The 18,325-nt window shown below is 35.1% G+C and overlaps 2 protein-coding genes across 2 annotated transcripts; both read right to left on the bottom strand.

The window, feature by feature from the left end:
* Positions 1-5: 5 nt before the first annotated feature.
* Pcl (polycomb protein Pcl) lies at positions 6-16,439 on the bottom strand. The gene is made up of 10 exons (XM_077442286.1): positions 15,944-16,439; positions 7,283-7,350; positions 6,691-7,213; positions 6,368-6,616; positions 6,154-6,284; positions 5,087-5,259; positions 4,815-5,010; positions 4,503-4,735; positions 2,956-4,426; positions 6-2,869 (listed from the first exon to the last, which is right to left on the bottom strand). The coding sequence occupies exons 3-10, from the start codon at positions 7,145-7,147 to the stop codon at positions 2,378-2,380; spliced, it is 3,402 nt and encodes a 1,133-aa protein (XP_077298412.1). The 5' UTR covers positions 7,148-7,213; positions 7,283-7,350; positions 15,944-16,439; the 3' UTR covers positions 6-2,377.
* LOC143919770 (UDP-N-acetylglucosamine--peptide N-acetylglucosaminyltransferase 110 kDa subunit-like) lies at positions 12,967-16,481 on the bottom strand. Its single transcript, XM_077442287.1, has one exon. It carries the CDS (start codon positions 16,250-16,252, stop codon positions 13,163-13,165), a length of 3,090 nt encoding a protein of 1,029 aa, XP_077298413.1. The 5' UTR covers positions 16,253-16,481; the 3' UTR covers positions 12,967-13,162.
* Positions 16,482-18,325: the final 1,844 nt, after the last annotated feature.

The raw sequence follows: 18,325 nt of genomic DNA, 5'->3' as shown, positions 1-18,325 counted from the left end.
ATTTACTTTATTCTCAAACATATATTTCACATGAATTTTTATTTATAAAAATTCCATAACATCATTCAATAAACATTTTACAAATAAAAAATAAGATATTAATTAAAAAAAAAAATACTAAAATTATATTCCATTCAATTACTTATCCACAAAAAAATCAAATTATTAATCATGACATGCATAATACACAAATATGTTAAATGGTTACAAATAGTGAACTTTGAATTATCTAATTTTCAGTCTATAATAAAGCTATTTATACAAAAAAAATCTTAACATAATGTATGGACTAACAAGAATTTGTTACATTACATGCAGATCAAAATTATGAAATGCAAAAACGTTATTTTTTTAGCTAAAAACTATCATAGTAACGTGGAAAATACCATTGCAGTTGTTTTAATGGATTGAATTAAAAAAAAAAACACATTAGATATACCCAGAGATAAATTTTAAGATTATATTATTTTGTATAAATAGGAACATTTCTTTCAAAAAAATTTAATTTAATAAAGAAGATACTGCTCCAATGAAAAATTATTTTTATGCGTTTGATAACTAGACAATTTCTAATAACCAAAAAAATTGCTGATTATATTTAAAAAAAAAATCGCCAATTTGCATTGAAAAACAATAAAAAAAAGTGAAAACGAAATAATTCCACAAGGTCAACAGAAATTAGCTTTTAGCGACCACATTATTCTGATGATAAAAAATGCCTACTTACAATATAATTTAACATATTTCAAGATTCCATTGTATCGAAAATTTAAATGTAAAAAAGTATATACCAACATAGCAATATCACAAGATCAACTCTGTTTATTAATGTTATACATAGTCATACCACATCCACATTTACATATACAAATATGTGCGATAGGGGGGGGGGAGGAGGATTATTTATTAGGCAGAGCACATACATATACGAATTCTAATTATATATGCTTGTAAAATATTTACATAAAAAAGAAACACAAACATACAGCGCTTACAGGCATCATAAGTACATACATAATTTAAAGACAATCGTGGGAATAGATCCCGAGAAAAATTCGCCAGTACGTCCACCACAATATTCAAAATACAGATATCAAATCCAATTTCACTAAGTAGCTGGTGCACGTACCGATTCGTACTGGCCGAAGAAAGGTTTATATAAATATGACCAAACAATATTGAAACATAAATATGTCTAATTAAAGGCACTTGATAAAAAATTTTCGAATAATATTATTACACTAAAGAGTTACACTTACAAGATAATTAGAATGATAACAAAAGTCGTATACGATTAATCAATATTTAAATAAATTTCAAATCAATATCCATATACAATTTAACCACTAACAATAAATAAATTGAAAAAAAAAGAATATGGTTTCACTCTTTTGTTTAAGTTTTTAATAATTCCTTACAAAATTTTGATAAAACCTTCACAAATTGTCACCTAATGATAAAAATTGAGCTACAATAGAACTCGTCACATACATAGCAATTTTTTTAATTACAAGTAATTAGCACACATGACAAAATTGTACCTAGACTGTTAATAAACAAAAATTATATTAATTTTTTTGTTTATTTTCTCAGTCTCATAATACTAAAACGACAATATGATATACAAATATTATAGGATTAAAGCCAATACTAATGAACTTTTCCACGTACGAATATATAATATTTCAGAATTGATTAGATCAAAAAACTAAGCGTATTATAAACAAGCGTACACTTGATTTAAAATTTATTTAAATATTTAAAGAAAAATATTATTCCTCTTCAAAGACATTGAAGACATTTTTTGAATAATGCTATTGTGTTGAGACATCATAGAATTTAGAGAGCCAATACGATCAGATGAATGCACCGATTTGTAGCACACACATTGCAAAAAATCAAACTTGTTATTTGGCAAATATTGACTAAAATAAAAGAATTGTACGAATTTACTTCCATAATGATATATTTTCGAATTTATCAACATATGTATTTCTAATACAACAATTTGGCTTATAAATTTTTATAACATATAAGAAAATAATGACCAATAAACAAACATTAGTGCGTAAAAACGGCAATGCTTCGATGATTCAATACTATTATTTTTATGTCAAAACTTACAATAATAAGCAAATATGAATTTTCTAATTTGTTTTGAGTCGAAATTCAAAATAAATGGAAAAATTAAAAATATTTGTGTAACAGAAGTATAGGCCTTACACATTAAATACTGTAAAATGGTAAGTAAAAGAAAATCTTAAATAACTCCCAATATAAATATCAGTCAATAAAATTATAATTTGTTTTTATTTTATAATTCATATATTTACAGAAAACATCTCAAAATACATACAATTTTTTAGAGACATAAATGCTAGGAACCATGGCCTTCCCATTCTATTAAATATTGAAGTTTACCAGAATCTGTTAATCTTTTACCGGCTAATGCAAATTTTTCCCCTGTCGCTATTCTATTAGCAGCTCCGAAATAACTATGTACAGAAGTCTTAAGATCTTGTATATCTTCCGGGGAGTTCCATTGTTCGTTTGAAAAATGATTTCCTTGCGAATTCACATTCCCGTCTAGTTTGCATTGCATGTTTACGAATGGCACATTTGCACCAATAACAGAATTATTAGCATTATTAGAAGAGGTTGAGCCACGTCTTCCATCGAAATAATTTTTTTCTTGTCGTTGTCTCAGACACCGACTAGTGACAGCATTACTCGAACAGCTAGGCAGTTGTGAATTAGTTTCAATGTTTGTAGGAAAACTACCATTTCTAACATCTTCCTGACCCAATGACGAGCGCAATGACTTCTGACGTTCATTCAATCTAGGATCCTTATTACCGACAAATTTGCTCTGAAATGAAAACATCAGTTAGAATAAATATAAATCCAATATCAGTATGTTGATAGTTATAGTATACATATGTACAATATAGTTACCTGTAACGGTTTTATCCGTCTGTGTCTTCTACGTTTGACTTCTCCATTCGGCCCAATTATTAAATCTTTTTCGCTCAGTTGCCTTTTTAATAACTTGATTCCCGGTTGAACAGGATTTAAATTCACAGGCAATGATATCCTCTGACATTTGTTCAAATTAGGTAATTTATTTGAATTGCAATTGTGGGACTGTTTGTTAACTTGACGTCTGTTGAACAACTTGTTTGTGATAAAATTGCCATATTTACCATGATCTAGGGTCGGATTATTCACATTGTGAAAAGGGTTATTAGCACCTTGAAAATTTACTGGATGCGGAATAATAGAATCTAATGTTCCACGACTAGAAGTATCATCACCGGAAGAATCGTTTTCAGGTTTGCTTGGTATAGAATTTCTGTATGCAGCATCAGGTTTTATATTATGTAAAGACATAATTTTGGAATGCTCAACAATATTTTTTGTTGAAAGTTTTGAAATTTCTAAATTGATTGCAGCTGTTTTTAAATTATGTGTTTGACTAAAATTGTTACAATTATTTGTAGTATTATCACTATTTACATTTTTTTCTTTGATTTTAGGCGATTTTTCTACATTTTTTAATTTCCTAACTTCATTATCAAAAGATTTGCTATTACATTCGTCTTCTTTGAATTCAGTTGGTTCATGATCAGAATCAAAAACTATAGAATCTTTTCCAAAGAGAGAATTTGGTATTTGATACTCTAATGATAGATCACTAGAATTGGAATTAGAATTTGGCATTAATGTGGTAGGAGGAGTAGGTGGAGCAGACATTGAAGTCGGTGGAGTTAATGGTAAAACATCGTTTGTCCTTATTGTATCAAAGGTATTAGAATCTTTGGAAACACCATCATGATCTGTAGACGTGAAAGAGCTTTCTTCATCCACTGGATTAGTATTGGTTCCTTTTGATATCGTTTTTAAGCTCTTGTGTTTTTGTTTAGCTAATGATTTTCTAAGCTTTCTTTTAGTTCTATTCATAATTTCCTCATTATCATAGTTTCTCAAAGATAACTTATCTTTCCGTCTCTTATTTCTTTGCTTTAACAATTCATTTTTTTGTCTTTTAAGCTTTGGAAAAGGAACACTCTTTTTAACAAAACCTCCTCCCTGATAGTCCATTTCATAAAATTTATACTCCTTTTGTTTAAAAGGTTTCAAATTCAATCGATCAACTAACGGTGCATCATCATTCGAAATATAATCAGACTCCAGTGTCTCATCTTTTGATTTTTGGCTATTGTAAGATCTATTGTTAAAATCATTAGGTAGTTGATAACCAGACGGAATATCTGGCAACATGGGAGAGGGTGTTGATCTAGGACTTTCGACATCAGAACTTGAACAGGTTTGGAAATGTTTTCCCATCATTAGCGAATGCCAATGACCATCAGCTGGAACTATCATCTGTTGATGATCATTGGATTCCAGAGAAGAACTTTCTTGACTAAACAAAAAAAAAGAAAAACATTAAAATCCATCACTATTGTCAAATGACGAATTTGTAATTATATTTTACTTACGGATATGGTACAAATGAAAGTCGACCCCAACGCCCAGATAAAGCTTGATCATTAAGTGGTCCCCGAGGAAGTGGAGCAGTTGGGGGCGAGGGTGGAGGTGGTGGTGTTCTTGAACGCAACCCCCATATAGTAGTGCGTTTTTTTATTTCACGACCACATTTAAACCTATTTCCATTATTGCTTAAAGCTGACAAAATTAATTCACGCCTTTCTACTAATGTTGACAAATACATCTGAAAAATAAATGTATTAAAATTTTTTTATACATTTTAACATTAGAAAAAAATATATAAACTTATATAATATTAGTACCTTTTGAGGCAGTTGTAGAGCATACCAATTATCGGTGGTGTAAGGTATTATAATCGTATCTAAATCAAAATATTTTTTGGAATGATACGTTGTTAAATTAAAAAGAACTAAATGAACTAAATCCACCCATTTCATCTCCAATCGACGTAAAAATTCCACTCCAAAATTACATAGAGAACAAACAAAAACGTAAAACCTAAAAACAAAAAAAAATAATTATAGTACATTTTGACTATGGGTATTGGAAAATAAATATGTTTAAAAATAATTACCTATCGCCGGTGTACAAAGGATATTTTAAACAAGGAATACAACCTTGATGAAACCACTGTTTACAACGTGCACATTGTAACATCTGAGAAAACCAGTCTCCCGTCAATCCACAATAACAATACGTGTTTTCTGTATTTGTTCTGTGCTCAGAATCCCAATGCAAAGAGTTCAACTGTGAATAAATATTACAAATGTCATTTAATATGTACTTCTGCTTGATTTTAAAATGAAAGCAGTGTCTACTATCACAGGGATGAGGTGGAAACAAATAAACGAAAAATATCATGAAAATGAAACTAGTATTTCTACATATTCACTAGCTATATAAAACCATATTACATATGACGGCATCATGCAAGTTATTTTTTGAAGACAAAGAGCTCGACACATTGTAAAACCTTTTCCATTTCAAAACCATTTCCTTCCTCGACATAATCCTCTCTGACTTTGATTTTATTCAGATAATAAATATTTATTTCTCAATCTAAATGTTAATTTTCATGATACTGTTACAGGAATCCAAATGATAGACCAAACTCAGTTCACAGTATTATTTTCTATGACTCAGGAGGTCCACACGGAATCGCCGCTTGCTCGAGTGTTGAGCTAACCGTGTGTCCCTCATTTTAAAAGCAGGTAGCTTAGTGTTCGAACATACAATAGTCTGAACAGTCCGGCATTCCCCATAAACGTTGTTTCCCACAAATTCAAAATACCCCTACAAACGTTATTCTTCACTTTACATTGGTCCGGAATTACAATATGTAGATATGATACATACATGTATCCTTATGATACATTAAAATATGTATGTCTACTAGAAAAATTGTTTCCACCTCACTATGAACTTAAAGATTTGATGCAAAAAAAAAAAAAACCAAAACAATAAGATCGTTCACAGAACTGTCCTTAGAGCAAAGATCAATTCTTTCGTATATTTTCATATTTAACTTGTCTTATTTTATAAGAAAAATGCAATTGGAAACATTATTTCAAAAAGGAAGGCCAAAGTTGTTCCAATTTAGCTTGTTTTCGATATGATTGAATTAAAAAAAAGTATACTAACATCATATGGTAATCTAATTGGAGACTTCTGTTTGTGTTTTACTTTTACTACTTCAGCCTTACGGGGAGCCTTATTTTCAATAGCTACTTTAAATCGTTGATCAACACATCGAGTACAACTCCAAGGTGCACCTTAAAATAAAATAGTAGAAATAATCATGTAATAGTTTGATTAATTAAAAAAAAAAAAACCGACAATGGTATTAAATTCTAACCTTTCGTCCAAGTTGATAAAGGCGGATTATGACATCCTGGATGATAACCTCTACTGCATTTATCACATGTTATGACTTCGTCCCGCTTACCACCCCTAGAAAATTTACAAACTACACACATAGCAGGCGAATCATTCCCACCAGACGAAGACAACGGCCGCAATTCTCTCATCGTCGCCCATTTTTCCGTGTTATCTCCAAATCTGACCAACCAACGTTCACCACTGCTTTCCACGGCGATAACCGTGCCTGAAACAAGATTATGAAAAATTATCATCATAAAATTCCCAATTATGCATTTTTCCAATTTTCAAATCACCAACCTAAATAATACCGTCCATCTTTGTGTTGTACGAAAACATCGTCTCCACAATTGAAAGAATGTTTTCCGTCCAATTGACTGGTAGTAGAATCCGGCACGAGAGCATTCTGATCGTCACTCGTTTGCTTCGAACTCTTCACACTGTCTTTCCCGTCGATTGAATCCGATATAACTACTATTTCCGAATCGTCGAAGAACGCCTCGTCCCTGTTATACTCCGGTCGTTTTAGACAAACTTCAGTCTTATATTCACGCTGTAAATCAGTCTTGTATGTATTCCCACTGGATAGATTGAGTTTGACACACTGTACCAATGGTGACCTCATTTGGGATATTGGATAGATGACGTTGGGCGACGAAGACCCTATTGTTGATCCGGAACTATTTGACATTTTTAAATTCGGGTTGTGCTGCTTCACATGGTTCGACGATATCACTTTACCGCCACTCATCGACATGATAATCGATTGTGAATAAATTTATTTACCCAGACTCCTTCCATCAATTAGATATGACTTTTGATCCTAAAAAATAAAGTCAACGTGTATAAAGCGGCATCGTTAAAAATAAATAAACCATCAAACTATAGAAACCTTTTGACACAATTGCTACGTCGATAGAGGAAACTAACGATTAGTGCAGTTTTGCTGTCACACGCATTCTGAAAGAAAAAAAAAAACAATATATAATTATTCTGCAAAATTAATAGTTTTTTCATTACTATACCATCGATATTATTCATAAACACAAAAAGCTTGCACATGCTAAAATATCGATCCGCCGCATATGTATGAAAAATATTGACATGTTTATTTTAAAAATTTAATGGTGCAACAACATATTTCTGCAAACTTTAAAAACAAAACACATAAAATCTACACGAGTATGATTTCTATAAATAATTCAACATATGATTCAATCAAAACGTATCAAAACCAATCCTGCAGATTGCACTAATTTTCGCACCAAATATTTACGATAATGCTTTTATCTCATTACCGATATACTATAGACAACAACTAGACTAATCATAAATAATATACGAACGTTACGAAATCAATACCTATATAGTAAGTCGACGAAAACAAGGCCTATTTGTCAATGGCTTATCGAAATAGAATGCATTTTAGTGTTTATATATACCTCGATTTTTACAAGATTATACAAAGCATCTCGCAAATTGATGGAAGGGTGTGGAAAAGAATTTGGGAGTTATGTTTGTCGCTCATTTTTAAATGAAAATATTATAAATATAAATTAATTAATTTGAATAATAACGAGACGTGAATAAATATGTATGCAGTGTGAATAAAATTATTGATATTCTTTTGTTCTGTTTTATTAGAAAAATAACGAGTGTGATTTGATATCCAATTCGAAATCCAATAGGAAAATAGTTACGAGGTGAAGAATGGACGTTTCTGGAGGCGAGCCGAGGAGACGTCTGGAGCGAGGAATGGGGAGGGGAGGGGAGGGGGCGCGTCGCTGACGTCCGAGCGTGAGATAAATAAGGGATGACACGAGCGAATGTCGGTGGGAGCGGCGGTCAGCTGTTGTGTCAGAGGAAGGGCGACGGGCGGCGGCGGCGGGAGTGGGGCGTCGGGGGCGCGGGGGGCGGCGGGGCGCGGGGCGGCGAGACACGTCGGCGTCGGCGTCGGGCGGCCGCACTCGGGCAAGCAGCCGCGGCTCGGGTCCGGGCAGCGCCGGTCAACACTCACGTGCGGCGAGGCGAGGGCGGGCGGCGGGGGGCGGCGGCGGGCGCGCGGGGGCGGCGGGGCGTCGGCACGGCGAGAGGCGGAGCCCCCGAGGGGTCGGAGGTGCGGTGGGGCGGCGGGCGCGGGCCGCTGAGGGCGCACCGCGTCGCCCTCACCGTGCGCTCGCGAGCGCCGCTGCGCGCGCTTCCCGCCCGTAGACGCCGCTCGCGAACGCGCCGCCTCACACCCTGCTCGCCACTCTCCCCTTCCCGTTTGTTTATTTCAAATTCCACTCCGTACATTTCCTCAGAATCCGGTGCACTTTTAGCAACACGTCGGATTATTTTCTTTTGAAATCAACTGCAAAAACAAAAACCAAAAATCGAAGATTTTACTTTTGGAACCGTTCTAATGCAAAAATGTATTCTACTCTTTTTTTCAGCTGTCGGAGAAGTCTCTTCTATAAACAGATTTCACGTACTTCAATTCATCATACTATCCACCAACCTAAAGGTCTGACCGCACTATATGACAACCGAACGATCCTTCACTTCACAACAGTACGCGACCAAATATTGTTTGTATGAAATTGTATGAGACGTATCGCACTGCGCGACAGTCGCATGACGTAGAACGGGGTCTACCTCAAGGGCCGGAATGTGAAATTTACCAAAAACGCAAATATCGGAAGGCAAAGATCGAAAATCGAAAGATCCTAAGTCGAAAGATAAAAAAAGGGTGCATGGTAAACGGTACATACTCACTTAATTTGCATGAGTAGGGTACAACAGGAACAAGAGCAACAGGCTTTTCCTCCCGTATTCTGCGCGCACACATTAATAAGGGAGGAAAAGCTGTTGTATCCTGCTCGCGCAAATTAAGTGAGTATGTAACGTTTACCATGCACCCTTTTTTTTTGATCTTTCGACTTAAGATCTTTCGATTTTCGATCTTTGCCTTGCGATATTAGTGTTTTCTTTAATTTAACATTCTGGCTCGTCACGGAGACCGAGCGACGTGGACTAGTGGTTAACATATGAGGAAGGGTCCAATAATAATAGAGGAAGGGCACTTGCGTCATTTTATCCTGTTTATGTTAGACCAAGTAATGAAGACAAACGAAGCAGTGAAAAAAATCACCAATACATACAGGGATATTCTGAAACTAAATAGGTGTCATCTATTTCGATATTTGCCTTCCGATATTTGCGTTTTCGGTAATTTCACATTCCGGCCCGTCACGGAGACCGCGTAGAACGACACCTTGCGTCAGAGTTGACTTTTCGACCAACTTTGACGCAAGGTGTCGTTGAGTGGGGGGTTGCCTTGCGACAATTATTCTCCTTCTTCATATCGTGACTTTGAAATAGCATGTAGCCATAATCTTTTGGGTTTTCTCGATTGTTCTTCTTCCTCGTATATCAAAGATACTAAAATAGCGTCCGTTTCGTCCATTTTGCTCCGAGGTATCGAACGAATGATTGACATAATTTGTCGTTCAAGTGCGGTTTATCTAATATTGTCGCACACTGTTGTGAAGTGTCGGATCGCTCGGTTGTCGTTTAGTGCGGTCAGACCTTAAATCGTGTACTCTCAACACAGAAAGATCATTGGTCGATTGGATTAGTTTTTGTGTACAGCTCGTTTATAGGTGAGGTCTTTTTGGCGCAAACGTAAGGTGAAGTGATTAACGATTCGGTGATTACTAGTCAAATGTTAACCGGTAACAGGATAACCGGTCGCACTAGATCGGTCACACGTTATCACCCGTCACACTAAAACTGGTCGCAAGAAAACTGGACACACCCGAAAATAAGTCACGAAAAAACTAGTCACACCGAAAATTAGTCACACGTTTTGGTGTGACGGGTGACGACGATCTATGTAGAACGACCGGTTCACATATGACTAGTAGTCCGTTTACCGTGATTAACATTAATCATTGGTTGACATAAGCCACTCACCTAATCTCTACATTACATCATTATTAAGAGACATTTTTAGTCACTGCTAAACAGGGCCGCCCCTAGGGGTATGCCGCCCGTTTTCATAAATATTTTCGACCCCTTCATTCTTCAAATTGATTTTCATAAGCAGATTGTTAAATACTTCTATTTGCACATAAAGCGTACAAAAAATTGTATTTGTAATATTAAATTAGTTCCGTTATTATTATAATTTGTATTAAACTCGAAAACTCGTATAATTATTATAGAAGGATAATAGTGGAAAATTCGATCGATTGATCATTAAAAAATATGTTTCATTGAATTTAAAAATTAAAATGAATCTAAGAATTTATTAAAAAAAATAGCATGCACTACATACAATATACAGAAATACTGAACCTTAATTATTATATATAGATTAAAAATGAATAATAAATGAATTTTCTTATAAATTTCACTTCAATCTTACAACGACTCACGAGGCAAGACCAGAGGAACTGTTGCAACGAATACTTTTCGTAGCTTTCATGTCATCATGATTTTCGTAGAAATTTAAACACAAGACGCATACTCGCTAGCTTCTCGAAATACAGCGATTTATCTAATAAAAATGCTGCAATGTTTGTAATTAATTGTCTAGGAATGTGCATTGGGGTCTACCTGTCAAATATATATATATATATATATATATATATATATATATATATATATATATATATATATATATATATATATATGTGTGTGTGTGTGTGTGTGTGTGTGTGTAAAATAAAATAAAATAATGAATTTTATTTTTAAAAGCTATATATATTTTGTTATTTTTTAACTACACTAGCTGCGTCTTTCACTCCGATCTTGGAAACCCCTCTACACGTCCACGTTACAATAATAATAATATGTGTCACAGTGAAATTATATTTCAAGTGATAATATATTTTCACTGACGTTTCAGTGAAATCATAATCAGTTACATTTTCAGGGTTGGTTGTATTAATTTAAGATTAGATTGTTAGGGTTGGTATTATTTAAGGGTAAGGATAGGTTAGGTTAAGAAAGGGTTGGGCCTATTTATTCAAGATTGAATTATTAAATTTATAGAGTTAAACGTTGAAAATTCATTGTTTGATACATTTTCATTGCTTGAAGTGGTAAAAATATATTTTCACTAGTGAACATATATTTTCACTTGAAATATACTTTCACTGTAACATATATACAAACGGAACCGACTCGAAATATCTCAACTCTCGTTTTCTCGACTTTTCGTCTGCTTTAACAAAAGTTTGTATACTATATACAAAAATGTTTTTGTGTATATACACATGCATATGTACTGTATACATGTACATATGTATGTGTGGTACGTAAATATTAATATGTGTACGTGACATATTGTGATCATTCATAGATTTTTAAGCTATTAACACACTTTTCAAATATTTAAAAAAACGTTTAAAAATCAATTCTTGTTATATTTTCTATCTTTATCTAATCTATTTCCATTTTAATTTTATTTACTAAAGTCAAAAAAACTAGTGTCGAGATATTTCAAGTTGGTGGATCGAAGTAGACCCGTGAGTATGATATATTATTTTATTTTGTTTTTTATTACATGTTATACCAGAAAGGCCTTACAGGTAAACCCCAATGCGCGTTCCTGGCCAATTACAAACAATACAGCATTTTTTATTATACAAGACACTGAAAACTAGCAAATTAACGAGACATCTATGAATTGTACGTTAATTTTATTATACATTGATCATACTCAAATGGTGGTGACATAGTAGGTAGGAAGAATTTTAACCAATTTTTAATCGGGAACCGTTTCAACAATGAAATCAGAGAAAATTGGCAAACTCTGATAGGAAACAATCGACCTGGAGTCACAAATATCCAGGTCTGACCAGCAGCACTACAGATATACCTAGAAACATTATTTTCAATCGAGGTCGGGATCGAACCCGGCGCCTCTCGAAGCTAAGCAGAAGCTTAACGACCGAGCTATGCTGCTGGCTTATTATGTATGTACATATGTGGTAAATGCTCAAACACATGTTCATTTTTATGTATATGTGTGACTTAATTTATTTTGATTTAATTAATTTTAATTTCTTTTGATTTCATTAATTTTAATTTATTTTGATTTAATAATTATTATTTGAATTTAATTGGGTTCAATGATTATGGGTAATTAGTAAAAGAACATGTTCTTAAAAGTATATACTCTTTTAATATTTTTACTATGTTTTAAATAAAATTACATCTTCACTTTTGTTTTCCATCTGATTTTTATCAAACTCGCAAATTTACAAAATTCTCAGTATCACTTTTTGTTTTGATAACTATGAAAACTTTTATATTTTTTATCTGCACGTATATGCCTCGTTTCACATAACATACCTATATTCTATTTTTGTTGAGATAAGCTTGTTCAAAGCACAGTTAATATATTTATTTAAAACATGTTGTTTCAATGTTGTCTGGTACGATCAATTTTCTAATTATGATTAAACTTGCGTTTGTTACTTTTTTATGCTGACGGCACCGATACAGCTGAATCGAATTTCCTTATATCAGTTGTTGACGCGTGTAGGATTGGTTATGGAGTGTGAATAAAAAAATATTAATTAACAAATACATATGTTTTTATTGAAAACAATGATGTGTACTTAACTCTATATTTCTATTGATAATGTGACAATAAATATTTTAAATATTGAAAAAATGGGATTTGCACATAGAAAAGCAGGGGTGAAGTAGATTATATTTTTAAAGTGGGTAAGTTTAGGCTTAATTTTTAAATTTTAAATTATTTAATGACAAAATTTTATTGACCGTTAGTAATCTGTAAGTCATCAGGGGTCACGCGCACGTGTTTCGGACTCTTTCCTTTCTTATGTCTTTTCCACATTTTATTAAAAAGCAACTCCATACTTTTCGTATAAATATCACAGTCAAAGAGGGGACTTTCATTACGAGCTTTCCATACTTTCGCTCTAGTAGTCCTTAAGTATTCTCTATCAGTTCCAAGACGAATAGCAATTTTTTGATATTCTCTCATTGTTTTGGCAACAAGTTCCGAGCATCCGAGTGCATGTAGTTGAGAATATGCAACTCGAGAAGCCAGAGTTTCTCCAGGTAAGGTGACAACAGGAGTACCAGTCCAGAGAACATCCATACTAGTTGTATGTCCATTACAAAGAGGAGTGTCTAAACACACATCAGCTAATTGTCCTCGTCGTACATGCTCTTCTTTCGCTGCTACATTGGAAAATATGATTCGTCCTTCCGGAAGTCCTAATTGTTGGGCTACCAATTTAATATTCGCTTCACCGGCAGCAGGAAATTTTAAAAGCCACAGTACTGAATTTGGAACATTTTTTAAAATGTTCACCCACATACTCAACGTTATTGGCTCGATCTTATAAAGCTGATTAAAATTACAATAAATTATGGCATCATTTGGCAATGAGTATTGTTGTCGAGTAGTTATTACGATACTTTGAGGAGCCTCTTCACCGGTTGCTGCTTTGCTATTAGTCTGTATCGTTGCTAATCCATTTTGAAGTATTAAACCATTTACAGACGTTTCAACATGTCCTTTGGTTATCATTGTAACTATAGGTGTAGTAGTGGGAAGTTCAGCTACTTTTAAAGAAATTTCGACTGGATTTGAGGATTTAATCAATTCCTTGACCTCTTTTATATACGTGTTTTCAACTAAATATGACAAATCAACAGTATTTATCAATGTTACATTGTCGGCGAGAAATTCGGTCGGTTGATTGCTGTCGCTAACAATTAAACGTTCTTTTAAATGAGGAAACATTCGTTTGTGATCTCCTATAAAGAACGTATACGGCATGTGGGCTATTTTTTCTGAATATATGTCTGCTAACTCGAAAGGAACTGTGATTGCGTCCGTGATGAGATAGTCCATGAAATCAGCACCGCTCGTTCCTGGATAACCTAGCCACATTACTTGAATTGGAGCCGGCCGCAAAGCGAATATTTCATTCCTTGCACCTTTTGTATACCCGTTCATATTTACCAAAATGTGGATTCCATCTTCATAAATTCTATCAGCAGCTTGCCCGTTACAAGGCACTTGTGACAAGTCTACAAAATGTTCGGCTTCTTTTGAAATATCCGATCGAAAAGTGGTACCATCGTCGGGACTTAGAGCGTAACAAAAAATTTCAAATTTTGATCTATCGTGTAAGCCTGGTATAGATCGCATCAAATGCGACGTAGGGTGATTCCCAAAATCGCTGCTCACGTACCCTATTCGAATGCGATCGCTGTTTAAATCTTTAGAAAATTTATATGGAGGTTTATTCAGAAACGAAATCTTCTCCATGCAAAGATTGGCATGACGTCCAGCTATTTGTTTTCGATAGCCGTGCGTTAGCGGATAGAGCATAGTGTGATGTGGATGAACAGAAGGCAATCGATTTTTCTCCAATTGATCGGCGACTATCAACACCAATTTTTTCGTTCGAGCATCATAATCGCTCCAATCGCATACGATTTGTAAACAGTGTACTAGATTACAGTAAGCATCGGGGAAGTCCGGCTTCAAGCTCAATGCTGTTCGATAAAATTGTATCGCTTCTGGAATATTTCCCGTGTCCTTGTGAATGCTAGCTAAATTGCTGTGAGCGTCAGCAAAAGAAGGATTTATTCGAATCGCATTCGTGTAGCACTGCAATGCCCCGGATATATTTTGCATTTCTTTGAGAGTATTTCCCATATTGCTGTATGCATCTGCAAACGTGGGTTGAATGCGTATTGCTTCCTTGTAATGCATAAGAGCTTCTTCGAGCTTACCCTGTTGTTGTAAAATAGAAGCGAAGTTGCTGTGAGCTGCAGCAAACTCTGGAAAAACCTCTAAAGCTTTCAAATACAGTCTGGTGGCTTCTTCGATATAGCCTTGTTCTCTCTTAATATTAGCTAAATTGTTTAGAGAATCGGCATGGTTGGGATAAAGTCGCAGTGCAGTATTGTAGCAGTTTTCCGCTTCGATCACCATTGCCTTCTCTTTGAGGGCATTCGCCAAGTTGCAGTAAGCGTCGGGGAAAATGGGTTGAAGTTCTATCGCTTTTTTATAAGTTTCTATAGCTATATCAATCAATCCTTGTTCGTAGTAGACACACGCGAGATTTCCATGTATGACGGCATTTTTCGGAGATAAATTTAACGCCCGCAAATACACAGGAACGGCCCTGTCGAATATTCTAGCCTCCTTGAACATGTTGCCGAGGTTGACGTGCGCATCTAAAAACGTGGGATCGATCGTGACAGCCTTTTCGAAATGATGAATCGCCAGCCATATATCATTCAAGGAGTTAAAAACACAACCTAAATTATTCCACCCGACGGCAAATTCCGGTTTGGTCTCGATGGCTTTCACGAAGCAAGCTTTAGCTTCTTCCAGTCTCCCGAGGGCTTTCAACAAGTTACCCAGATCACTCCTCACACAATAGAGATCTCCATCTATTTGAAGAGCGCTAATGTATGCTTCGACGGCCTGATCTACCTCTCCAGCGGCGACCAAGGCGGCGGCTAAGTTTACGTAACCGTTTACGAAATCTGGTTTTAGTCTTACCGCATGTCGGTAGTTTTCGACAGCTTCCTGGAGTTGTCCCCGCTCTTTGTACACGTTTCCCAAGTTGCTGTACGCCTCGGCCAACAGTGGATTCTGCCGTATAGCCAACGACGAAAAATGAGCTGATTTGTCCATTTTTTTCCATTGAAAATGTATGGACGAAAGCAGAAGGAGAGGGCCGGTGTCCGTCGGTTGTTGCGTCCACAACTGCATACAGTGGCGTTCAGCGAGTTCGTATTCACCCGCTTGATATTCGCGGTGAGCCACTTCCAGCAGACTCATGCACGACAATTCGACTGTTTCGCTCATCGTGAACTACACTGCGATTGCGCGGCACGGCGCGGCGCGGGGGTTAGAGGGGGGCGCGTGGGGGCGGAGCGCGGGGGGCGAAGGCGCGCGGCGGGCGGCGACGAAGCGCGCCCTCGATCGCCCGCTGCTCGATAAATCCCGTGCGCGTCCCGGCCTCGGCCTCGGCCTCGGCCTCGGTTCTGTCTCTGTCTCGGCCGGTCCCCACCTCCCCGCTTCCCCTCCCGCCAACGACTGTTCGCTGCCAACCGCCTACCGCCAACCGCCAAATTCGAATCGATGCCGCGCCCGTCACGTTTGTACATACGCAAGTACATTCCGTGCGATGTACAATTATACATGCATACATTTACGTTTACGTTTATCGACTGATATACATATGTATGCACGTGACGTTTCGTGTGTCGATCGAATCGCCGATGCATCTTTTCGTATCATTACATCGTTTCGTATGCATCTTTTCGATTGTCATTAATTAAATCAAATAATGACGATCGAATATTTTTAAATATTAACATCTTAAATTTAATTATTCAATATAAACATTCAATCGGAATAACAAACAGAAAAAAATGATTAGGTAAATAGTATGTACTGCATGTTTAAATATAATATGTACTTTTATGATACATACACGCAGGGTTTTTTTTTGAAAAAAATAAGGGCTGGAACTCGCTCCTTGTTGGTTCGGTGATTATTGGTCACAAAGCGCTCGCCCAAAAGTCACCAAAATCTCTGTAACGGAACATCTGGCAGCCGAAAAGTCTAATATACTAACGATAGCTCGAGTGCCAAATATTCTGTAATCGCGATTTTCATGGCAAAAATTGTTTTTTCGGCGATCGCAATGTGCGTAATAATCCAATTATCCTTCTTGTCAAGTTTTTATGAGAAAAAATTATATTATATATTATATTCAAATATAATTTAAATGAAATTTCGAAGCAACTTTTTATATGCTTCGAAGCGCATAAAATATCAAAGAAAAATAATAATTATTTTTTTATTTTTAACATGTCAAATCTAAAATTAAACAAACAGATACAAATATACAACTAATGACTAAATGTAAAATAAAATTGTAAAAATATCATATAATTTAATAAAAATTTCTAAAGTTTTGCCCAATTCTTAAATGGCAAATTATTTCGATTATTTTTCTCTGTGTTATGATCTCTGGCCGAATGTCTTCCTTTGGTGTAGATATCTCTCGTGTTAACGGTGCCTTTGAGTAACCATCGATCGACGTATTTTGAAGTATCGAAAAGTGTCCCACGAGTCTGATGATCATCAACTCATATTTTCTGTCGTCGTTTCTGTTTTTGTTTTTGGATTTTTATTAATGGAATCGGCAGCAGCGTTTGAGAAGTAACAAGATATTTTTTTCATTTTTAAACTTACATATATGCCAAAAAAATAAAATTAAAAAATAATATTCCTTGAACCATAAAAAATGTAGAGAAAAAAAGGTCCCGGAACGACATTCCACCGTGTTACATGGGAAAAAGCCCTGCATACATGGATTACACAAAATACCAATAAAATTAGTAGTATAAACATAGATTAAGTAAAAATGATATATGCAGGTATTATGAAAAAATGAAACAAACAGTTTATCACACATTGCATATGCATATGTAGATCGCAATACAATTACCATTAAAAAAGTGATAAATGAATGAAAATCTTGAACGTCTTTCAAAATATATGAGTAAAAAGCGGACCCAGAGCGCGTTGTTCATTGTTCTCATGTTGTAAATGCATTGTTAAAGGTTTGCCGAACCTTTTTTACAAAGCATTTATCATTTATATTTATTTATTTATTTTTATTTTTACATACATATATACAAATATACCAGGAAAGCTTAACAGGTAAACCCCAAATGCGCCTTCCTGGTCCACATACATAATTATTACATAGATACATGTAAATCTAAATATCTGACATCTATGGTCAGTAAACATATATCACAAACATTGTATTAATACGATAAATAACGATGAATAACTTTCATGTAACAATACGAATTTTATATTCGATAAACAACCACAGAGCAATATCTATGGTGAGCAATA

The sequence above is a fragment of the Arctopsyche grandis genome, chromosome 12 (genome assembly GCF_051622035.1).
Source record: "Arctopsyche grandis isolate Sample6627 chromosome 12, ASM5162203v2, whole genome shotgun sequence".
Taxonomy (NCBI): Eukaryota; Metazoa; Arthropoda; class Insecta; order Trichoptera; family Hydropsychidae; genus Arctopsyche; species Arctopsyche grandis.
Note: the sequence above shows the minus strand (reverse complement) of the source record. Positions and strands in the feature narration are given on the sequence as shown.